This window comes from Sciurus carolinensis, chromosome 4 (genome assembly GCF_902686445.1).
Source record: "Sciurus carolinensis chromosome 4, mSciCar1.2, whole genome shotgun sequence".
Classification (NCBI taxonomy): Eukaryota; Metazoa; Chordata; class Mammalia; order Rodentia; family Sciuridae; genus Sciurus; species Sciurus carolinensis.
In genome coordinates, this window is record NC_062216.1 from 53011497 (window position 1) to 53037741 (window position 26245).

Consider the following 26245-nt stretch of genomic DNA (forward strand, 5'->3'; position numbering starts at 1 on the left):
TTTTGTTGGATTGCCTCTAAATGTGACCTAACATTTTTCTTTGAAGGCTTTAAAATTCTATCCTTGTTCTGAATGTTAGGTGTTTTAATTACAATGTGTTATGGAGAGGTTCTTTTTTAATCTTGTCTATTTGGGGTTCTGAATGCCTCCTGTATCTGGATGCCCATCTTATTTTTGAGGTTTGGAATTTTTTGTTGTTGTTCTTATTATTCCCCTAAAGAGGTTATCCATTCCACTAGCTTACATCTCACAACCTTCAATTCCAATGATTCTCACATTTTGTCTCCTAATGTTGTCTCAAAATTCTTGTATAATCTAGTCATGGTTGCTTATTTTCTTTTCTTTAATATTGCTTGAACATTTAAGATCAGTCAATTTGTCTTCCATCTTTCTGATCCTATGTTTACCATGATCTACTCTTTTAGAGAGAACTACAACTGAACATTTTATTTAATTTATTACATCTTTCATTTCCAAGATTTCCATTTGGTTGTTTTTCAGTATCTCTCTTTATGAATTCTCCTGATATCCTCTCCTGACTTCCTTAATTCATTCAGTTGTTTTCTATGTCTCTTGAAATTCATTGATCACTCTTCTAAGTTTTCTTGTGAATGCTTTATCTGGTATTTCACCCCTTCAGTATCTTTGGAGTTAGTTGTTGATGAATTGTGAACTTTAGGAAGGATCATGTTACCTTATTTTTTTCATATTTCTTGTACTCCTGTGTTATGTTTGTGCATCTGTTGGATAGATTTCTCTTCCACTTTTATGTGTGGGTCTTTTTAGGGAACAGACTTCTCTTGCCAGAGAATTCTGAAATATCAAGTTGTAAACTTTTTAATACATTTTAAAATTGGTTTTATCTTATTTTCCCTGCCAGTTCTTTGCTGATGATTAGCATGATTTGATACCAGTGTATATTGTGTCAGGGCTTAAGGATTCCACTTTCTCTGTAGGTTTGAAAAGAGTTGGGTCCTTCTTATAGATCTGAAAATTATGTTGTATATAGCAGGGCATATGGAGTATACCATCTGTGATTCCTCTTTTTTACTTAGCAACTCTGTACATTTTAAAGGGGTAAGAGAGTGATCTAGATTGAGACCCTTCATGGGTGTGATATCCAGACTTCATGTTAATTGTGATTTCATTCTGGGAGTGAATGTCCCTGAGTTTTCTTCTGAATGCTTTCTCTGGTATTTCATCCCTGTCAGGATACTGACATGCCCCCTCCACCCCAGCCATTCCTCTTTAGGGCCTGATCATTAGTTTGACGATTTTATCTCTCCTATTCTTTGTATTAAAGTATCACTGATGTTTGAGCATAGCTATTTGTGTGTAAAGGAGGGTGCTCACTGCACTGTCTCTTTGTTGGGTTTAGCTGAGCAACAGTATGTCTACCCTCTGAACTTGTGGTTTTCCAGCAGATTTCCAGCACTTCACAAAGGGGATAACAAATAATAGCAACCACACAAGCAAACAATATATAACATTAAAATAAACATTGAGTGCCTAGTATGACATCTATTATGTTCACTTCAAAAAAAAAAAACAGGAATAGTAGGTTCAGCAACTGACAATAGCAAAAATAACTAATAGCCATAAATGAGATCTGGCATTAAATTTAACAGCAGGTATCAATGATGCCATCCATAGTACTTATATACGCAACAACCTACATGGTGGGGGAAGGAGATATATAAGCCAAATAGTTCTGAAAATGGTAAAAATCAGTTTTCAAAAGAAAAAACCTTTATAGGAAGGTAAACAAAGGTTTAGAATACTCAAACTATAAACAGAGAAAGCAGAAGATATGTAGCAAGGGATGGCTATAGAGGAGGAGGGAGAAAAAATAAAAGAACATAAGTGAAGAGAAAGAGAGAATAAAAGCATCTGAAAAGAGAGAATACAGGAGAGAAAAAGAAATAAACAAAAACCAAAATAAACAACAAAAATCCCTAACTCTCCAAAGGCAAGACAAAGAAAAATAACAATAGTGAAAAATGAGAAAAAAGAAACAAATATGTACATATCCATGAATCAATAAGCACAGCAAGAACACCAAATAAAAAAGGAAAAAAGATTCTTAATGAATTCTTAATGAAAAATAAAATAATTTCCTCCACTGTGGACGTAAACCATTAACAAAGATGGATGTTTGTAGTCTATGCTTGACTGTCCTCTTTTTCTTCTTGGGCTATATACCTCTTAGAGCAAGAGTTGGGATTTTTTAAGCCCTTCCTGCTTTTGAGTTACTCACTAAGCTGCCAGCTGTAATAGCCTAAAACTGAAACTGGTTGGCACAGCTTTTAGCTTCCCTCCTCACCAGTTTAAGGTAGGACAGGATGGGAAGTACTGTCCATTGCTTTTGTCTGCACAGACCACATCAATGTACTCCCAGGATGGAGCTGCTGAAGACAGTTCTGGGACAGGAGGTGGGCTGTGGCTGTGGTTTAGCTTTAATCAGACCTCACAAATGTTGCTGGATGATATCTGCTCTGGAGAGAGATCAGCACACCCCTACAGCTGGGAGCCTGGATCTCAGGAGTTTCCTTAGAATTCTACACTCAGGTAGATCCTCCACAGGTAACCCAAACTTCACTACCCACAAATATTCCCAGGCTTAGTCCCCGAGTATAATTACACTTGCCTGTTCAGTTTTCCTGAACCCTCTTCGGCTGGGTATGTAAACTTCCAGACTCAAAGGGAAGGTAGTTGGACTCCTCTTCATTTTTTTGACTTAAATCTCCCTGGGTACAATCTTCTCTGTGCCTGTTTCACTGATGTTCTGCTAGGTACATCCTAGGCCACAGGGTAGGACTAGCTAGGACAGTGTGCAATATTGCTATAATCTCCTGAGCTCCTTCTGGGGCAGCCTAGCCTTCTCGAGATGGCTCTTATCTAAGCTCTCCACTTACCAGTTGAAAAACACAGAGCATTTTTTAAAATACCAGTTTGTGGTGTAGCTTCAAGATCAGTTAAGTACAGGCAGCTTTTCTGATCTACAGGTTTTTCCATGCCAAATTTGCCTATTGAGTTTCTTCATCTTATCCCTCCCTTCTGGTAAGCTAGAGCTGCTACTGCTGCTGTAATTGGCTAGGCTCCATTGTACCATTTCTTGCTCTTTGTTCAAGGAATCTGGATTTCTGAGGGTCTAAGAGAACTTGATTGTCCAATACTGAATTCCAATAGTGAATTCCTTCTTTGACCCATCTCACTGAAAGCAGTATTCCTGCTGCTTGAATTCTGAGCCACAGAGCAACTGGAAAAGTAACCTTCCATCTGAGAAAATGGTTTCTGCAGCACTTCATGATCGTATGTCTTCTAGGCCTGCTCTGCATTCTCCTTGGAACTTGCAGGAAGGAGAGCATGGGCCTCCTACTCCATTCAGTTTGTTTCCTAGACTCATTTTCTGTTTGGACCAATGAGGGACTCAGAGAGCATATAGCATCATCAAAGTATTATTATCATTTACTCAGGGTGGCTATCTCACAAATACATATTAGCTTTACTTTTCACAAAAACACTGCAAACACTTGTATGCATTTGTTCCATTTTTCTTCATTAGGCTTACACACAAACAAATAAAACCTATTCTGAATGTTTGAACACTCCTCTTTCCTCTGCATTGACTTTATACACTTTTCCACATAATCAACGTTCATTGAAAATTCTGTATCAAGCTCTGGGTTCTCTTTGCATTTAAGTGGACCAGTTAAAATGGTTCTTTGTTAACCCTGTCACTCTGAAGGATAAGACAGGGCCCTGTTTAGAAGAAACCCATATTAAAACCTGAGGAGACTGTGGTATTGCTTCTTAAGTCTCTGTCAGAGATCTTTATCAGTACTCACCAAATGTACCTTGGTATGGGGCGCAACTCAAGAACAGACTGATCACCACTGAGAAGTCCAAATTTGAGAGTCTTTATTGAGCCAGCTGGCTGACCATCTCACACAATGCTCCAAAAAACACTATTGGGAGAACAGCCCTGACCATAGGGTTGCAGGGGTTTTTTATACCATAAATCAGTACACCAATCCTTAGTGTTTGTTGCTATGATTCAAAATTACAAACTAACATTGTGAGATCTGAAATCATTAGCAGAGGGGGAAGTGGGTCAAAATAACCTTACTTAGGTGCAAATTAAAGAATGGTTACTGACATCTAGACAATCGCTGTTGACATCAATGTTGACATGGTACAGTGCTTAGAAAAATAGGAAGCAAAAAGAGAACAACTTTTCATTATATAAAAATTGTCATTTTCATCATTTTGTATTGTCAAACAAGTCATGCTAAGTAACTGATGACGGGTACAGAGGTGTGGTGTTCCCATGGGAGAAGCATTTCCTATGTAACATGGAGTCTCAGAGCAAACTGGAGTCTGTTTAGTCACTGGCCATATAGCCTGGCCTACAACTTTTCCATGGAGCCAAATCTGTCAGGCCATTACACACCTGAATAAGACCAAGAAAAGTCCTGAATCTGTTTCACCCTCTTGTTTGTTTAAGAGTCACATTATCCTTTTCTTCATCACTTACACCAAACCCTGGGGTACTAGACAGTAAGAATGCCACAATGTCCAGGTGGAAGGACATGGTTCATGTCTTCTTATCAAAAGCCCAGGAGTTGACAAGAGTCCCAGTATTCTCTTTCCCCAGGCACTGGAGATTGGAGACAGTAGCTGTGAGTGGTTGGCAGATATCCTAAGTAGCCTTATATCTCTAAATATTCCTAGGAAATGTGGGAAGGAGTTGAATTCTTCTCCAGTGGCATGATAGGACTTTCAGAAATCATCCCCAAAGTCCTTCTAGACAAGGTGAGACATGCTGCCAATTCCACTTTACCAGTGTCCACATGGGGAGGCAACTTCTTGGAAGGCACTAACTTAGACAGAGGCTGCTCAATGATTAGGAATTACCCTCTGACCCCAAAACAGCAGAGGCCCCTGGAATTTAGATACCATCCCAGGTGTGTTTGTGGGTACAAATTGGGGGCAGGAACAAACTTAATGTAATTTACTTTAAATTGGCAAGATTAAAGTTTTCTGACTACCTGCTCTCAGGCAGAAGGGAACTTTGAGATAGAAACTAAGATAGTAAAAAGTTACACTTATTTGCCCACTGAATATATTGATTTACTATTTATTTCTATTTGGCTCATTTGTTTTCAAAGGACAATTATTTCAATTTATAAGTACAGACTTCTAGTGTAAGAAGAAAAAGAAGGCTTCTAAAAAGAAAAAAGGAAATTAAAATAGAATTTTCAAATCTATGTACCATGTGGAAAAAGTTTCATGGGTACCATGTCATTAACTATTATTTTTCTCATTGGGGGCCACCAAGTCTTTATTATCAACATCCTCTTCCTATATATCTCCACTTGAGCATTCCTAAACTCCTGCTACCAAATTCATTACATGCAGGGAGAAGGGTGCTTCTCTGGGGTCACAGAAATCCCTGTTCTATTCCTTGATTCAGAGCTTAGCAGCTAGTTAATAAATTAAGTGAAATTTTTCTTTAAAGAAATCAACAAGGAGATGTATCCATGAGCAATTTTATTTGGTTTTTGAAATTTATATTGTTTTTCTATTACTTGGCAAACAGAATTGGGTGCATTTTCTCCTCTGTGGAGATCTAAGGGCAAGTGTCCACAGCTGTTTGCTATTAGACAGTGATCAGTTAGGCAGGAATCTTACTGGCCATATAAATTCTCTGAGGAGAACAGCTCTCAGCAAAGGTGAATGCGGCATTCTGTAGAGTAGAAATGTAAATAGGGCTCCATAATTTCAGGCAAAGCCCTGACCTTCATTGTCCAGGTCCACCTACCCACCCCCAGTGGAGGCTCTGTACTGGGGAGAAGGTGGACTCTTAACCACGTGGGTGGAGGGTTGCCTCTAGGGTCTTATCCCTGACATTCTTCAGGAAGCTCAGGGCTGCAGTTCCACCTGTGCCCCTGTCTTCTAAAGCCTGAGGTGGCCCTGGGAGATGGTTTAGCCTCCTGCTCCTTGCTCTGGCTGCAGCTGTGATGAGGTATCTGGTCACCATGGTGATATGATAACTGCGCAGCTCTGCCAGGGCCTCCAGACACTGGTTATAGGCTGTCAGACAGTGACCATGGCCAGAGGACAGGATGAAGTCCCTCAGTGAAGGAGCTGAGTGGATTTCTTCTATAAAGGCCTTATGGGAAGGAGGCATGTAGTCCCTCATTCTGTACAGAAAATCAGCTGAAAGAAACCCAGAACGATCTGAGTACCATGTGGAAATTTAGGAAAGCTTGACTGCTTTTTCCAGATAAGAAGGCACCAAAAACCATTGATGGTATCCTAACCCAATCTACTTGCTCACTCTTTTGCTTGTAGATGTCATATATTCAAATGAGAATGTCTGACTATTGACAGGAGATAGAAGAAAAGAAGCAAGTGCATTGCAGATAACTGAAGTGGAACTAGATCTATCAATCAACATATAAATATTTATCATATACCAAATATAATCCAAGTATGTAGTTGCTAACTTCTATGAGGGATAACCATAAATGTAGGACACAAACCTTAAACTAACTTGCTAATTACTATCACAAATTTTATTTCCTAAGTGTTTTTTTTTTTTTTTTCCTTTTGGATGGAGTCCTAGGAAAGATAAAAGTTATAATGTTTATAAGGGCAGAAACACAAAGAATGAACAACTGTGTTAGTAATAGCCTCTCGAAGCCAAGTTGTTTAAAAATCAAATCAATAGATTTTATAGCAAGTTCATTGTGTGCTTAATATTATGTGTAATATATCAATGCAAAAATCCATAAAAATTTATTCATAGTTCCACAGAATTGACTTTTGTCATAGAGATGACTCTATGACCCTGAGTTTTGTTCATGTTTTTCTAATCCAGCTTGAAAACTTTATAGTACAAAGTGCCTTTTTGCAGCTGTTAAGCACATAGCTCGATACTGGAAGGAAAGGAAATGAGCAATTTCAAGCTTCCAAAATAGCAGACCCCCCCTCTTCTGGTCCAAATGGATTTGGCTGGAAGTTGTGCCATTCCATGGGGAAGGACTGTAGTGGAGAACCCAGACCCATTTCCAACTGGCTCCAGACTCAACCACATGTCATACCTGCAAATCCCACATTTCCCCGTTTTAGAAAAGGGAAGCTACAGTTGAAGGATCCAAATAAAAATTACAGAGAACAGCTGGAATTATGGCAATGTTTTAAGATTTGGAAATAAAAGCCAAGATCCTGCTAAGATCTGGAGTCAATTGACTTGACACAGTAACATGTGGCAGGCACACAGTTTCCTGATTGATTTAAGGAAGTACAGACTGCATGACATTTTAATTTAAACTTGGTTTTATCAGTTGGGAAAAACACCTCTCTGTTCACCCTCCCCTTGGGGGAAAAAAGAAAGAAACAAACAAAAGAAAATGCCTGACTTACCACTTTCCTTGCTGTGACGAATGCCCAGGAACTCATCAAAAGCATGAAGTACTGAGCTCTGAGCTGCACTCCCTCCAGAGTATTTCAGAGGCTCTTTGGAGATTCCTTCATATATTAGCCCCCTGGGCATTGCTGGGTTATCTTTCCATCTAAGTAGAAGCAAAAGCCAGGGAGAAGTGGGTAATAGGAGTGAAGTATGTATTTTCTGATATGGAGAGTTTTTGAGAAGGTGAACATAGAAGTGGTGGTTTAAGAGCAAGGGATTGGGAGTCTTTGCAGGGTAAGTGCTAACACATCATCTTGACCTGTTTCATAACTCACCGTGGAATTACAAAGAAGCAAAGGTTGCTGAGAGAGAAATCTTTGGTACTGGTTGCATGACACTTATTCAAAAAGTTCAATCATCATGTTGACTCCAGTACTGATCACCAGAACAATTTAGGGGCTCTGGAAATTCTCACTTCTTCTCTTAGTCTGAACCTCAATGACCTGATACTTGTAATTATAAAAGAACATCTTCACAAATGTACACAAATACACACACATATGCTTACAGCACACAGATACAGACACACACACACTCAAAGGCATAAACATTAGGTTTTCTCTCCCCTGAAACAATAACAACTGTAACAGTTGTCTCATTAAACCATCAGTCCCAGATATAACCTGCTTTTGTGAGAATGCTTTTACCAACTGCTCTGTTGACAGCAGGCCCTGGCAATATGGGCAACAACAAAGAGAACATAACACAACACTGGGGCTTCCCAGAGGCTAACGGTATGGCATGGAGAAGGACTGGAGCTTGGGCTTGCAGTCACCCTCAGGTTAAGTGGGCTCTCCTCCCCTCCCCTGCTTCTTGGGTTGCCTTTCTTCATTGTCTTCTCTAAGTCCCTCTTTATACTGCCATCTCCTTCACTCACTTTTCTGTGTCTGACTGTTTATAGTCTTGACCAGTGACCAGTGCACCTGGTGACTCCACTGTGAGACGAGACTATAGCGACAGGAGCTCATCTAGTACATCTGCACCTACAGTGCTCTATGGTTTATCAAGCACCTTCATATGCATGTTCTCACTTTGCCTCTTGCAGGTAGATCAGGGAAGATGTTTTTTTAACCTCAGAAACAAAGTCTGCATGACCCATGTGACCCTACGATATGTACAATTAGAAAAACGAGAAATTACACTCCATTTATCAAAATGTATAAATGCATTCTACTGTCATGTACAACTAATTGAGCAAATAAAAATAATTAAAAGAAAAAAAAAAAAAAGAAGACTCAAGAAAGTTCCCAGGGTCACATTGTTAGAAATAAGGGAACCAGAACTTGAATGCTAAATGTGTAGTTATCTGTTTTATAGTTCCTCAGAACACCATTTTGTAGATGGTTCTTCTAAGAAGGAAAAGAATCTTTACCTCCTGTGGCTGCAATCAAGTCACCTTCCCTGTTATAACAGGTTAAGTAACAGACTCACATCCATGTCCCTGATTCTTTCTGTACTTCTAAGTCAACAGAGAAGGGATGCAAAGCAATACAAAAACCACAGACTGTTCTGCTTGCTGTGTGCAAGCTTCCTCAAATACTGCCCTGAGGTTAGAAAGGCTATAAGAGGCTGGGTTGTTTTCATTGGACTTGGCTGTCCTGTGGCTATCACTGGATGAACAGGATAGTGGCCCTTGCAGTTAGGATGCTATCACTCTGCAAGGAGATGAGATACAGAAAGCAGAGCAGGACACATGGGAAGAGTGAAGGAAAGAGTCCTACTGTAGGATGATGACAGGCTGTAGCTATTAGGAGCAAGGGTTTTAATCTGGGCAGACAAAGATTTTTTTATTATTTTTTTATTTTTATTGTAAACAAATGGGATACCTGTTGTTTCTCTGTTTGTGCATGGAGTAAAGGCATACCATTTGTGTGATCATAAATTTACATAGGGTAATGTTGTTTGATTCATTCTGTTATTTTTCCCTTCCCCCCCACCCCTCCCACCCCTCTTTTCCCTCTATACAGTCCTTCCTTCCTCCATTCTTGCCCATCTCCCTAACCCTAACCCTAACACTAACCCCTCCCACTCCCCATTATGTGTCATCATCCGCTTATCAGTGAGATCATTCGTCCTTTGGTTTTTTGAGATTGGCTTATCTCACTTAGCATGATATTCTCCAATTTCATCCATTTGCTTGCAAATGCCATAATTTTACATTCTTTATGGCTGAGTAATATTCCATTGTGTGTATATATATATATATATATATATATATATATATATATACCACAGTTTCTTTATCCATTCATCAATCAAAGGACATCTAGGTTGGTTTCACAATCTGGCTATTGTGAATTGAGCAACTATGAACATTGATGTGGCTGCATCTCTGTAGTATGCTGATTTTAAGTCCTTTGGGTGTAGGCCAAGGAGTGGGATAGCTGGGTCAAATGGTGGTTCCATTCCAAGCTTTCTGAGGAATCTCCACACTGCTTTCCAGAGTGGCTGCACTAATTTGCAACCCCACCAGCAATGTATGAGTGTACCTTTTCCCCCACATCCTCACCAACACCTGTTGTTGCTTGTGTTCTTGATAATTGCCTTCTAATTGGGGTGAGATGGAATCGTAGGGTAGTTTTGATTTGCATTTCTCTTATTACTAGAGATGTTGAACATTTTTTCATATATCTGTTGATTGCTTGTACATCTTCTTCTGTGAAGTGTCTGTTCATTTCCTTAGCCCATTTGTTGATTGGATTATTTGTATTCTTGGTGTAAAGTTTTTTTGAGTTCTTTATATATTCTGGAAATTAGTGCTTTATCTGAAGTATGATTGGCAAAGATTTTCTCCCACTCTGTAGGCTCTCTCTTCTCCTTAGACAAAGATTTTAATCTGAACTTTTCTATTTAGTAACTGTGAGTTTTGGCTTAGTTAACCTTTCTCAGTCTCTGTTTCCTCATGTGAGTAATATTAGTTATCTACCTTATTGGATCATTGTGAGAACTAATTAAAATAATACTTGCCTAGTTCATTAGATAAATATTAGTCATTTTATCATATTATTAAGAAGGAGGTGGAATCCCTAGTTCTTTTTTCATTATTTGGTAACTGTTCAAATCCTTCTAAATCTCAGTTCCCCCCATTTGTATTTACTTTCAATAACAGAAGAACTAAATGGGAGGTTTTCTGATGTCAAATGTCAGGATCTTGATCTAATAAAATGGCTGAACAATAGGTATTCAGTAGAGAAGAATGTTGAACATATAACTGCTTCTGGATGATAATCAGAACCAGTAACACACATGCACACTTGATCAGATTTTCATGTAATTTGGATGATGACCTATAATCATTTCAATCTCTTTTACTATTTCCTCACCATCTGAGACAACTTCTAAATGTTGGACAGGTCATCCCTTGGACTTCTCAATACTCTTATTTCACAAGTGATCTTAATTAGTTTCATAACAAAACCAACTGTAACTATTTAAAAATTTAAACTTATAGCTGGACTCCACCCCATACTTCAGAATCCTATGTTCCCCCACTTGAGATCTCCACAGAATGGACATGCCCTTGAAGTGATCTCCTAAGACCCCTTTCCCTTCCCAAGCCTGGTCCTCCTTCAGTCTTCCCAGCAGAGGAGATAAAAGAATGAATTCCTTCAGTGGGTTAGGCCAAGAAACCTTACAATCACTGTAGACTGGTGTACTTCTCTTCAATTCCTTATGTAAACCAAATAGCAAATTCTGTCAACGTCAGCTTCAATACAACATTCAGATTCTGGCCATTTCTCAACACCTTCACTACTGGCACCCTAGTCTAAGCTACAACACTGAATAATAGTAATGGTTTCTCAAATACTTTCCTTGTTTCCATCCTTGTGTTTAAATAGTCTACTTTCCACTCAGCAGATAGAGTGATGATCGGAAGTCAAAGATAGATCATACCATTACTCTCAAAACTGCCTACCTCACTCAGAGAGGAAGGGCCAACATGCCCTCATGTGACCTGAACTCTCCTGCCACTTGAATCTTTTTCCTTCTCCCCCATACATTCCAGCTCTGCAGTTCTTCCCTTATGGCATAAAAGGCCCCACCACAGTGTCATGGTGATTGTTGTTCCTTTTGCTTAGAACAGGAATCTGGGTGGATTCTCTTACTTCCTGCAAGTGTCTGCTCAGATGCTCAAAAGCCACCTGTAATGTGGCATTTCTGGATCACAACTAACAAATAAGACATTTCAGCCATCACACCTAACACTCCTTTCTAAATATCTTATATTCTAGCTATCATTTCCCCACCTTGCCTATTGTTGCAACATATATTTTGGGATCCTTGTTTTTATTAGGTTCACTTGTTTTCCTTATATTTATTCATTATCTTGTTCTCCCTCCTTAAAACCAGAACCAAGGTGGTATTTTGCTTCACTGCTCTATTCTCAGCATGTACAACTGTGTCTGGTATGTGGTAAGCACTCACTGCTAAATAGTCAATGAATGATTGAATGAAAAAATAGCATTCTATGTATCTGTATCAAATATCCAGAATATGCAAACCCAAATGTATTTCTTGAAAAGATCCAGTCAGCTTAAAAGAATTACCAGATATTTCAAATTAACAAGACACATTAATCAATCTCCCTTTAGTGCCCCAAGGTGGATACAATATGCTGAAGTCATCATATTAAAGGACAGAAGAAATCCCAGCATGGAGGTCCAAAAAGAGAAATGATAAAATTGATGTTTTGTAGGTAGGGTAAGTTTCGTTTGAGGAAGAGAAATTGGATTTCTCTGAGCAGCCTGAGAATCACTCACAAGCACTCTTGGGCCCAAACTACTTTTGGTGAAGGAAAGGAACTATTTTCCTTCTTAACCTCTGTAGTCAAAGTTATTTTTAGCCTTTTTTTTTTTTTTGTAGCATATTTCTAATAACTCCAAGAAAACGGGAAGTTTATACAACAAAATTTGTTATGACATCTTTTTCACAGGGCATCTAACTTCCCTGAGAAATTTAATGTGAGTGGGAACTAAAGGGAATCTGCTCATTTACAGATGAAATCCCTCAACTCTCCTAAATAAAAATGTTTTAAAAGAAATAAACAAAAATAGTAAAGCAAACATAGGACAAATCAAGAACAAAAGAATAAACTTACATTTTCCAAGACAACCCTATTGGGAATTCTCAACAGTCCAGATATTTTGACCATCTATAATATTCTATACTTTTACAATTTAGTATTGGCCACTTAGTTAGATGGGAAATATTTTGAGGATTAGAAACTGAAGGGAAAGCATTTATGTAGATCACAGATCAAATGTGCCACTAACCCAGAACTTACTTTAATGAAAACATAGTCACTCTCTGGTGCCCATCTAATCATGAGGACGTAGTTCTTTTTTATCTAATATCTCTGACATAAAGAAGTAGAACTTCTATATTCACTTGAAAGATGCTGTGATGCATAAAATTCTAAAAAGAGTTCCCCCAATTTCCACTCTAGTTCCTAGGACTGTTAATATTAAGAGATAGCTTGTCAATGTTGTGTATTAAATGGCAAGGCAGAAGAGACTTTGCAGATGTAATTAAGGTTTCTGATCAATTGGTTTCAATGCAGTGAGTTAACCTGCATTATCTAGGTGAGCTGAATCTAATCACACACTTTTAAACGCACAGTTTTCTTTATCTACTGGCAGAAAAAGGAGTCAGAGAAATTTGCAGAAGAGAAGGATTAGAGGTGGTTTTGCCAAGGTGGAGAGAGCCACTTCAGGGATCCAGAAGGCCCTAGAAACTGAGAGCAACTCCTGTCCCACAGTCTGCAAGGAAACAGTTCTCAGTTCTTGGACACAAAAGCACCTGCATTCTTGCGGCAACCTCAGTGAGTTTGGAAACAAATCTTCACTCAGATCCTCAGTTAAAAGACCAGTCCAGAAGATACTCTGATTTCAGCTTCTTGAGATCTTAAGCAGAAAACCCAAATGAGCTTGTCTGAACTTCAGATCTACAGAACTGTAAGATGATAAAAGTACATTGTTTAAAGCTGCTAAATCTGTGGTAATTTGTTATGTGACAAATAGAAAATGAATACAGATTTAGAAAGCAAAGTGAAGCACAAAGAGATTTTCCTGGAATAAGTGTTTCCTAAATCCCAGTCTATTTCTGTATGTAGTGTAAGCTTTCTCTATGGTTGCATAAACTTTTGTTTAAAAAAGGATCTTGTTTCTCATATGTAATCTTATCAAAGGGATACAAAGAAAGCCTACTTTCTGAGACATTCTTAACTCATTTTGCACACGCTTCCTTCCTGTGTTAGCTCGTTTTCTATCAGGGACAAAATACCCGAAATGATCAACATATAAGAAAGAAAATTTCATTTGTAGCTCATAATTTGAGAAGTTCCAGCCCATGGTCACTTGACCTTATCACTTAAGGCCTATGGAGAGGCAGGGAATGTGTGGTGGAGCAAAGTTGCTCAACTCACAGCAAGCAGGAGCTTCCTGGGTCCCAGTATCTCCTTCAAAGGCATGATCCCTACTTCCTTCCACAAAGCCCCACTGTGAAAAGATTCTACTACCTCCCAATAGCACCACAGGATGGCTATCAAGCCTTCAACACACAATCTGTGGGTGACATTTAATATTGCCAAACCATAACAATCTACCTATTTGTTTCTTCCCCCGCCCTTAAGTTGCATACCCATTACTCTCAAGTTACTCTGGAAACCATGCTTTCCATCATTTAAACATTAAACATACACACACACAATTTTTGTCCATGTGAATAGGAAGGCAATCTGATTAAAAGAAGTAACGTCTTAGACTATTTCTGTTCCTATAACAAAATATCTATCACTGGATAAATTGTAAATAAATAGAAATCTGTTTATTTCTCATAGTTCTAGAGCCTATGAAGTCATAGATCAAGGCACTCACAGGATCAGGCTGGTGAAGACCTAGTCTCTGCTTCCAGATGACTCCTTGAATGCTGTGTTCTCACAGAGTGGAAAAGGCAGAAGGACAAAAAGGACTAGCTTATTTATTTACTTATTTTTTAATTTTTTTGCAGTGCTGGGGATTGAACCCAGAGTCTCAAGGACACTAAGAAAGTACTGGGCTATATCCAGCCCTCTCCAGACTTTTTATAAGTGTCTTAGTGCTTTTCACAGCCCTGATATCCTAATCACCTTCTAGAGACTCTACCTTCTAACACCATCATCTTGTTGATTAGGTTGCAACATAGAAATTTCAAAGGGATGAAGACATTCAAACCATACCAAGTAGCTCTTCCTGGAACTTTGGAACATTTCTATGCTGTTATCTACCTCCACTTGCTTCAACAAGGGAAGAGAATGGGTATAAGTAGGGTTATGTGGGTGACTTACTAGAACCTTCTAATCAAAGTGGGATTCTAAGAAAAGTGAATACAAATGGATGTAACAGGAAGACAAAGACTCTAACTTAAATAGCCAGCCTTTTATATCATTTGCAGATGGTGCCTCACTTCCTTGATCCAAGAGTGGATCCAGGTGATTACTTTGCTAGCAAGGGTCACTTGGTATGTTTCTTACTTTAGGAAGGTTCTGTTTGTTTCTCCTTTCATAAATTTGGAAAATGCTACAGAGACCTCATGCAGAGAAACAACTGAACTTTGCTTACCCAGAGAGAAAGATCCGGATGACTGCATAAAATATGTCTGGATCTACATAATCTGGAAAAGCAATCAGAATATGAACTTTACTACAGGCAAAAGAAAACAATTGGTTACATGTGCATGGGCCCTGCTGCTCTCCTGAGGCTACATCCTCTATCTGATCTGCACAGAGACCAGAATGGAAGTAGCAGCAAGAGGGAGATGGAATGTTCTCTTCTCTGGTCCCCCTCATTGGCCCTTACAGAACTTTTAAATGATTCCATATGCTGGCCTTTTCTACTTATGGAACTTCCCTTACTTAACCACAACAAGGCCATCTTCAAAATTAATATTTTAAACAGGCATGATATGTGAGAAAATGTGGGAAGGGAAGACAAGCAGAGTCACCCCCCTCAAGGCTTCACAAGAGAGGGAAGCCAAATCCATCCATGCTCAAGTGAGGGTCTGTGTAGTCAACAAAGGACACAAGAATGGAGTATCCATTGCTCAGGATTGCCACAACAGGTCAGATACAAATTCATTTAGATCTAAACTGCATTTGTTAATATGTGCATCCATTGCTGAATCTATGCCAATGCTTGGGGATAACTGATTCCACTGGTTTGTTAACTGGTATGTAAGGAAGCATGTCATCTTGTTTTTACTAAATTTCTTTCATCAGCTTTGAAGAGTCTTCTCTCCCTTCTTCCCATAATAGGGCCCCTCTGAATTCTGTGACCTTGTACATGTTTATCTTATCCAAATTTCTAAGTTATTTTGTTTCTTGAGAGCAAAAGAAGTATCTATTAACAAGGCCCAATAAGATCTCCCTATCATCAGTTTCCCTTTTCTACCATCATACATAGTCTCTGGTCCTCCATCTCTTTTGCATCTCTATTTCCTATGAAGCCCCATGGGTTCAGGTAAGTGATACTTTAGTCTCTTAGTTTGGTATCAAAGGGTTCAAATGTTCCTTGATGATATCACATTCTTGTTCTCATACATAACAATACCCATGTGCTGGGTTTTTATCTTAGTCCCACTTCTTGATTTTCCCTGTTTGGTGCTCTGTCCCCATGCAAATTGCTAAGTACTATATATGACTTTTCTGCTGAAGCACTAATGATTGGCAGTAATTTAATATTTTGCCTAAATTAACATATGAAAGGAGTCACATGATTATTTTAATAGATGTAACATATTTTTGAGGTAAAGTAATTGTAATAGTTTTTTTTTTAATTCACACATGATTAAAGCAATCAAATAATTCAGCTAATTTGGAATTGAAGGGAACATCCTTAAACTGATATTGGAAATCTACAAAAAGCATACATGTTATACTTAACAGCAAAATATTAAAAATAACTCTTAAAGAGTAGAACTAAATAAGGATCAATGCTTTCATTCAGTACTATCCCTTATTTGAAAGAAATTTTTAAAAATTAGAAATAAAATGATAATCTTTATATACCATAATGATAGACAAGAAAATCCAATGTCTAAGAGAAGAAATGCATGAAAAAGAAGAAATTTCTTCGTGGATATATGTCAAATCATGTGATATATTACTCTGTAAGAAAATTTTCTTATAAAGTCACAATATATATAACTAAAAAAAATAGCCATCAGAATGTACAAAAAATCAATAAAAGTGAAATTCAATACAAAAGTGAAGAAAGACACACATCCTACAAAAAATAGACGTGACTGTGAAGTCCCTCCCTGTGTGAATGTGCAGGTGCACACACACACATGCACACACGCACACGCATACAGATATGGGACAGAGACAGAAACAGAGTTGTGAACTTACCAGAAATGAGGGAAAATCCAAATAAACACATGAAGAAACACTATGTCATATCTATCAGATAGGCAATAACCAAATAGATAAATAACCGAAGAAATAAGTGAAATGAATTAGTAAAAGAATAGAACTGACAATATTAAATGTTGATGAGGTAGGATTTCAATTATTACAAGCACTTTGAGGGTAATTTGGTGCTAGTTAGCAAAATTGAAAATGTACGTACCTTCTCATTGGGCAATTCAACTCCTTGGCATCTATCTACCTTAGAGAAACTCTTATGTACAGACACCTGGAGTTACGGACGTGAATACTTGTAGTGGCGTTGCTTTTAACAGCAAAACAAACACACAAATAAACCCAAACAAACAAAATAACCCAGAGAAATAAGTAAATTATAGTCTAGTTGTACAAAAAGTTGCTACATAACAGTGACAATGCACTACATCTATATGACCAACAAGGCTAACACTTGGTGAAACAGGCAGGATGCAGGAAGCAAACATACATCTTCATTCTTCTTATATAAGGTTCAGAAACATACAAAACAAAATCATGTACAGTAATGGAATATTTTCTTAGAAAAAAATTTTCAGAAATGAAAGAAAATGACTTACATATTAGTCCACACGTTGACAACAAGAAAAATGTTTTGGGGAAATGAATTTGAAAGGAAACATTCATGAAGTTTCACAGTTTTAGGTAACAGTCCACTTTTTTAAGTTGGAAGTGGGGCATGAGGGTTTTATTTTACTCTTCTTCTATATATTCATTTTTATGTTGTTTCCTCCTTGAATAAAGAAGATCAGCAAAACATCATGTCCCTGAAATGCCACTTTTCATTCCCAAGAACCTAGCCAAGTCAAGGTAAAATGAATGCAGGCCCAGACTGGAATGTCCAGATAAGCACTATCTTGAAGAACACTGACTCGTTCCCTCATGCACTGGAAACTAGGGCAAATCTGCAGGAACTGCTTTCTTGCATGTACATTAAGCTCCTTGGGATGCTGGTCATACAAATGGGACAGAGCAAACAAGGATCTCACTGTAACCTAACATATAAAACCCCTGTCCCTATAGGAATTGGTGCAGAACAGGCCGCTATGGAAAGATGAACACTCATCCAGTCAACGACCCCTAAAAAAAGTGCCTTGACCAACGGAGACACTACTTTTTGGCAAAACATCATGAGGGATAGAGGTGCTATCTATCCACTCTGATGTCACTGTAAGTGTAAGCAGTTTGCAATAAACCTTGTGTATCACATACCATTTCCGGGTAATTTGCTGTATTCTATCCATTAGTTTTAGCACAACTGGGCTACGGACCATACATATATTCTACATTGTTTAAACATTAACTATTTTTTCCTTTTTTTTTTTTTTTAAAGAAAACAACCTAGGACCCATCACAGTATAGTTATAAGGTTCATTAGTAGGTTTAGAGTTGATTCTAAATCTGGTATTTGTTGTTGTTGCTGTTAACACCCAGTTGATTTATCTGGGGACTATTCCAAACAAAATCCAAAGAATGCCAAGTACATAATTTCTTCCTCTACCAACATAGTGTTTTCAGATTCAATGTGTATGTTTTGGCTGAGAAGGGTACTTCCTAAAACCCCTTCCAAGTGATTTCCTAACAGAGTGAGAAAGTGGTATTGCGGACTAACACTTCTGCTCAGATAGCATTTCTGGGTCCATTCAGTGCCTGACTAAATATCTTCCAGTGTTTCTGTTGTTCAGCAATGCACAGAAGGTCAGGGATGTTGCTCAGTGATAGAGTGCTTGCCTAGCACCCACTAAGCTCCAGGTCTCATCCCCAACATTGAAAATAAATAAACAAACAGCATATTGGTTAAGTATCTTTCTCTTTGAAGCCTAGGTGAAATTCAAGAAAAAAATATTATAACTGGTTGTGATCAATTTACAGGCATCTCAACAAAATTTTTATAAGCATGATGATGATGATGATGATGATGATGATTGGGAAAACCAAGAAAACATCCTTTTTAAGCTTTTTAGGAATAGAGATAATGGTTGTTCCACTGGGAAGAAGCTTTTAAAAAACAGAATTCAGAAAAATCCTTGTTTGGGGTCAAGGCCACAAAATCCACAGACCCAGAATGACTGCAGTGCTGTCATGCTGTACGAGAGTACACCAAGATCCCACTGAGAAATGTGATGCAGGCAATGCTCTATTGCCAAATCAGAAGGTGAGGCTTGGAGGATGGGCAATCCACTCTAGGAGGCTAAACTCTGCTTTCCAGGGTCTTGACCACCAAGCTACATCTTGTAAAATCATGTAACTCCACTGAATGTCTCACCATCATCTTTAGGTTTAACCAATATTTTTAAAAATATATTTTCCCTTTTTAATTTTAAAGAAAGTATTTAATTTATTGAGACTAGATCATGCATGCATCTGGTACAAAATTTAAGAACTACAACAAGGATTAGAAGAAACAGTATGCTTTTCTGACAATCTTGTTCCCAATGCCAGTTCCCCTTGTTAATTTTATTGACTTCCATAGAACATATGTGGAATATTCTCTTTGGTTATTGAGCAAAAGTTCCAAAGCTTATTTTTGACTGTTCTTCTCAATCTCTTGAAGATGGATATATGTGTATTTTTTTATTTTTAAGCTATCAATACAGTTTGAGTCATAATTTTCTCACAAATTGACTCTAACATCTAGCAGAGTCTTGGTTTAGTTGTTCCTTTTGCTTCACTGTTTCACTAAATCCCAAACCACTTGAATCTCTAATGACCACTAACCATTGTCCGAAATCTGAGAAAATTATTGCAAAATGTAAGAAATCATCAAGTAAATCTAGCATCCTTCCTGTGTAATCCCCATCTACTTTGAAAACCAATCAACCAAGCAGAACTTGATTCCATCCACCAAATGAGGGATCTTTACCAAAGGCATCATGATTTTTTTTATTATCCAGATTTGAAATTATACATACATATTTGATACCCAAACTTTGACAATATTCAGTCTTTTCTTTTAAAGTCTCATTCTTTTATCTTGTTTCCATCATCGCTTCAGAAAAGGATCTTAGAGAAAAGGTTAAGGATTTGGGTTTTATCCCTGGGATAAACAAGTACTATTCAATAGAAATGTGATATGATTCGCATGCCAAATTTTAAGTTTTATGGTAACCTTTCATAAAATTAAGTAAGATTAAAATCAATAGTATATTTTACTTAACCCCAAATATCCATAATATTATCATCTCAATATGTAATCAGTATAAAAATTACTAATGAGATTTTTTGGTAATAATTCTGAACACATACTTTCACATTTCTATTTTGCACTTACAGTGAATTTAATTTAGATGCTTAATTTTATATTTTTTTATTAACTAGTTGATGTTCAGTTAGCATGAATTAATTATACATATTAATGGAGTCTGATGTGATATTTACATACACATACCCAGCACCACCCATCAGGCCAAGCCTCTCCACCCACACCCTCTCCAACTTCTAGTAATCATTCTTCCACATTCAGATCAACTTGGTTTGGGTTGCCACATTTTCAATAACCAGGTGAAATATGGCCTTTGTCATAATAAAAGGGCATCTAACTGAACATTATTTTATGCTGATTCAGTTTTTAAATTTTAGTAAATTCAAATTAAACCCCCAAATTTAGTTTCCCAAATATAATGATCAAATTCAAGTGTTCAAATGCCACATGTGGTTAGCGGTCACTGTTCGGGACAGGGACCTCATGGACACTAAGAATCTTAAGATCAAAAGTGATGCAGCCTGATTTACACTTTAAAAGTTCACTCAGGGTGTTGTGACCAGGTGAAAGTTGATGAGGGAAAGGATTTGAAAGAATACTGCAGAAGTCCAAGCAAGAGTTGGTGGTGAAAACAAATGAAGAAAGAGATCTGAATGATAGTTAAGAAAGAGACTTCCAGTTATACAATGGAGTGCTATCATAACTTGGACTTATCTTGTATACTGTAAACAACCAAAAACTGTGAATAAAATATAAAAAGATCTGAAAGTCATCCAAGAGCTGTGGCAGCAGCAAGGAATTTCCAGGCAGAACTCTAAGGGGAAACAGGGACTCAGTGACAAAGTCACTTTGTCTAATCCTGACACAATGGGGCTTGGTTTTAGTGGCTTCTCTGTATAATGGGGCCAGAAGCAAGGACTTGTTTCCAACCATGGTGACAAATTTGACATGATATGCTTTTCATACTAAACAGAGAGCTCCAAATGTCAATATCCTCAAGTTCAGTGAGAAATACAACCCCCCTCCCCACTCCTGCTTGCTACAAGAGACAAAGTGAGAGTTACCTTGGTACTGAACCAAACGAGATTAAAAAAGAAAAAAAAAAAAATCTGTGCCTGCAAAATTGGAACCACAGTTTGCTTGGTTTTAGCCCAAGTGCAACTTCCTGATTGGTAGATGGGCCCTTGTTTGCCAGATTTGAATCAAGCTGGTTCAGGATTTTAGTGTTCCCCCAGACCAGGAAGAACCAAATGCAAATGCTTCTATATCCTCGTCCCAAAACACTGCTTACACATATTGTTTCATGGATAATCAGCATTACATAGTTAAAAAAAATTCAAACACACAAGAAAAAATGACAACCAACTGACAGAGCCAATTGAAAAAAAGAAAAGAAACAAGAGCAAACAACCATCACCAACGAAGTTAGATGGACACAGAGAAGCTATGAGAAGCAATCGGGGGAAAGATGAACAGAGAGTTCTGTCTCAAGAGTGATAAGGGAAACCTGAAGAAATTGTACTGACATTTTTAACATCTAAAAGAATATAACTGCTAACAAAACTATTTTTCAGATAAAGAAAAATCAGGTGAATTTTAGATGAAAGAGTTTATCTAGCTGGGTGCAGTGGCTCATACCTGCAATCGCGGCAGCTGAGACAGGAGGATTGCAAGTTGGAAGCCAGTCTCAGCAACTAAGCAAGGTCCTCAGCACTTAGTGAGACCCTGTCTCTAAATAAAAATACAAAAAAGGGCTGGGGATGTGGCTCACTGATGGAGAGCCCCTGGATTCAATCCCTACTACCAAATAAATAATAAATAATAGTTTAGCAACAGCAGATGCTCACTAGAGGAAACCCTGAAAAATATTCTTCAGATGAGAGAAATATGTGCAAGAGAGTGAAAAGCAAGCTGGGGAAGTACACATTCCTGTAACCTGCTACTTAGGAGACTGAGACAGGAGGATAGCAAAGTTTGAGACCAGCCTGGGCAATTTAGCAACATTGGACCTCAAAATAAAATTTAAAAAGTTTGGAGACGTAGCTTAGTGGTTAAGCACTTGTCCCCTGTAACACACACACACACACACACACACACACACACACACACAAAGGAATGAAGATTTTAAAAGTTTGTAAATAAAGTAAACTATAATTGTGTAAAACTATAATAAACATGGTAGATTTTTAGGTAGTTTTGATATAAGATATGTAATTTAAATTATTATATCTCTAAGAAGTCTTCTGTAAAGATTGACAAAAATCTTCAATGTTTTGTGAGCTGCTTTGTGTGTGTATACAGATGTCTGTTTTTAGACTTAATCCATAAACATGATAACATTGGACTTAAAAGATAAATAAAAATTGGATTTAAGTTGGTGGTTCAATGGCTTTGATATATTCTGATTACTGTGTGTAACTAACCCATGAGTGAAGACAAACTTTAGAAATGTTAACATGATTTTATCAATATATGGAATTTAACGTAGAAGAATGCCAGTGTTATTTTCCAATGAGGTTTAGACAAAATGAGTTCACAAATTAAAACAGAAAATTCCTTTGACAAAATTAAGTGAACAAATCAGAAAAGAATAGAAGCTTACACTACAGTTTAGCTCCAATTTACTTAGAAAATGTAATTTCAAAGCACATACTAAATTGTTAGAAGGAAACATCTTGCCTCCACATGAGTATTTAGAGAAAAATTATTAAAGCTGCCAAGGGGTCAAGCAGGAGTCAGAAATTTTGTTGACTCAGAAGAAAATAAAGGCAAAAATTTGCTATGGCTTCTTGGAGAGAAATTTATCATTTCGCTTCTCTAAGGAGAAAATTAACTCTTAGAGAACAGGGGCCATCAATAAACATGGCAAATATTATGTCTGTAAATGATCCAAGTGCTTGAAAATCTGAAAACACTTTATTTTTCTGATGAATTGCAAAGCTCACACCTGGTCGAACACTGTGTAATCCACCAATTCAAAAGAAGGGCTAGATGTGGATCCTGCATAGTCACAATGTTGACATGAGCACATGAACACAAGTTGAGATGAATATGATAATTTTAGTACTGTTATGGACTCCTATGGGGAGGCATAGCATGAAAATAGAGTAACCTGGTTTTATAATAAGCACTGTGTTGAACTCTGTAAAGATAGACAGAGGCCCAGTGACTCGGGATGCATATCATGTTAGCTCTCTGAAGTGCCAACTAAAGTCTTACAAAGGGCATTTTCTACTCTGCCTTGAACATGAATAGACCTACATGCCTTGAAAGGAAGTATTTATGGAGGAAAGGAGTAGTGTACCTGACACTTGCTACAGTTGGGCTCTAAAAGAAGTAGTTGGTAAGTTTCACTTTGAGGACTGAAAGTCACAAGAAATCCTGTCCAGTTTTATTATGCAGAAGAAAGTTAACAATGATAAACCAGAGATGCTGTTTAGAAATTTGTGTTATTCCTCAAATCTTGCAGCTTTAATTTTGAAACAATTTTCATGGTTCCTATTGCAGCATAATAAACTACTCTCTACCTAGTGGCATTAATATTCTGCTGGTCAGATTTCTGCACAGGATAAGGTGGAGATGGCTTTTCTCTGCTTCAAAGTGTCTGGGGACTTCATTGGGAAGACCTGAGGACTGAGAACTTGATGTTGGGACCTAGAATCATTGGAAGGATCATTCTCTCCTGCGCCAGGTGCCATCTGAAACAGCTTTCTGTGTGTTTTGTTTTGTTTTTCCTCACTCAGCATGGTGGCCTCAAGGGCATTGAACTTTTTACATGGTGTCTCCACATACAAAACAGAAGCTGCCTTGCCTTTTCTAGCCTTGCCTCAGAAGTCATCAGGAGCTGTTCCCTCGACTGTGTTGGTCAGCAGAAGACACACACTCTCCCCCTCTGGAGGACAGAAGTGTCAGATCACATTGAGGAGGAGCTCATGGAATGGCATGGGAGAATGTTGTGGCCATCTTTGGAAAATACAGATATATTCACTATTTCTTCATAGAGATAAACATGAGTGGTAGTAAAATCTTTAAAACCAATAATGACTGTGTGGGAAAAGTCATCTTTAGGGAAAATAAGGCTATTCCTGGGAACATCCCAGACCACCAGACCTCCTGCAGAGGATGATTATGACAGCAAAGAAAGAGGGTTGCTCTGGACTTAGGAAGTGGCTAGAAAAACCTCTGTCCCACATTAGGAGAGTCAACTTCCTGCACCATACACTGTGATGTGTGCAGACCCTCAAGCCATTCAAAGCTACTCTCTGTGCTCATCCATAAGATTCAAAGGCACCTGCACTGTGTCTGTTACAGTCCTGTCCTGAGTAATGAACTCGAGGTGTCTTGGTGACACTAAACTATATCTCACTAGCTAGGGGAGCTGGTTTGGCAAGAGAACTACTGATGTGACCATGAGGACTTTAAAATTAAGATGCAAGGAAATGGGGAAAAAATGAAAATAGAAAATGTATAATAGGGAAGTCAATTAGAAATACTACATAATCCTGTAACTTGGGGTAGATTTCTACTAGTGCAGAGCATCTAAATGACCAACATATTTATTTGGTTAATGCAAGGCGCAAAGCTCAGCATCACCTTCTCCCTTCTCCTGTCACATTTCCTGTGAACACTCTCCTTTCCCAGAATCGCTCAGTGAAACAAGATTCAGGGAAACGGATACGGAGCCTCTAATTTTCTCTTGCTAATGGATTACACCCTTCTCCCACACCTTCCTTAAACACTCACCAGGTATGATTGTCAGATTTCTCTGGCAGAGGAAGTTGAAGAGTTTGCCAGATATTGGACATTGAATGTAGTAAACAGAATAAGATGTAACTCAGGAGGGTCAGGCCACTTAACTGGCCACAATGATTTATTACAACTCATGCCTGCACCAGACACAGAGACCTTAAAGCAGGGTCAGTCACCTCAGAAGCTAACAGAGGAAAGAATCCAAAGGTAGAGTGTAAAGAAATACTTTGTCATCACAATCCTGCCCTGCAGTAATCTAACATGGCCGGAGGCAGCATACAAGACCAATATGACACGGTTGGCCCATCCCCTCATTCCAAACTTCAGACAAGACCAAAAACGTATCTGGTCCCTGAAGACAGGAAACTAATCCCAGGAATATATAAAGCAGGACAAAACTGTGAAAATGCCATTGCATACTAAGAAATCATTTTCTATTAGTGTGAACAGCAAAATTATTTTTACCTTAACAGAAAGATAGTGCACCAGCTCCATCTTGTGGAAAGATCAGTCCTCACCTATTTAGGATGTGCCCAAAGAAAGGCCTTCTTTCCCACAAGCAGAGCCCTCAACTTCTGGGGTTCCTTCAAAAGCAAGGGGGTATTATACCATGCATTTGTCCTAAGGTTCTGGTGATGTCCTGGATGCAGAGCTTCAGTTGCTGCAGAGCCTTAAGCAGGGCATCCTGGCTGGGCTGCAGGACAGCATGCATTGCCTGAACAAGTGCCTGGGGATGAGATGTTCTGTTCATTAATATTCCCTTAAATAAGCCCACTGAGGTTTCATGACTGGAGAACCCAGGGGCAGGCACTTCCCCACCCCAAACTGCTGGACTGTCTGTCACAACTTCCTGGAAACACATTTTATTTTTTCGGTACTGGGGACTAAACCCAGAGTTGCTAAACCACTGAGCCCCATCCTAAACCCTTTTTAAAATATTTTATTTAGAGGCAGGGTCTTGCTGAGTTACTTAGGGCCTTGCTAAGTTGCTGAGGCTGGATTTGAACTTGCAATCCTCCTGTCTCAGCCTCCCAAGTCACTGGGATTACAGGCGTGCGCCACCATACCCAGCTGGGAGTATTCTTCCATGAAGTCTGTTGAAAGCCAGAATCTTTCTGGCCCCTTCCAGACAGAACCCTGGCTAGGTTTTTCTGAATCTTTCCAGTGGCTGCTATTTCTTATACCTCTTGCAGGACTGAGCTCTATTATTTTTTTCCCTTTTCTTCTGGATTTATCACACATTATATTCATTTCTACTGTATCTCCAACGAGGGCATCCTAACTCCAAAGCTCTGTCTTAGATAAAATCAGACAGATTCTAAAGCTCCCCCAGCTCCAGAGCTCCATCTGCTACAAAGTTTTCCTTCTCCTATAGCAGTCT

The 26245-nt window shown here is 38.3% G+C and overlaps 1 protein-coding gene across 1 annotated transcript in view; it reads right to left on the reverse strand.

Annotated features, from left to right (window-relative positions):
* Positions 1–4678: 4678 nt before the first annotated feature.
* Positions 4679–26245, reverse strand: part of Ido2 (indoleamine 2,3-dioxygenase 2) — a 55290-nt gene continuing 33723 nt past the window's right edge. Inside the window, exons 7-10 of the mRNA XM_047551688.1 lie at positions 25474–25591; positions 15076–15127; positions 7432–7580; positions 4679–6222 (exon numbers count right to left, since the gene is read on the reverse strand). Coding sequence (XP_047407644.1) covers positions 5867–6222; positions 7432–7580; positions 15076–15127; positions 25474–25591 — 675 coding nt within the window. The 3' untranslated portion in view covers positions 4679–5866. The remainder of the gene's footprint in view (positions 6223–7431; positions 7581–15075; positions 15128–25473; positions 25592–26245) is intronic.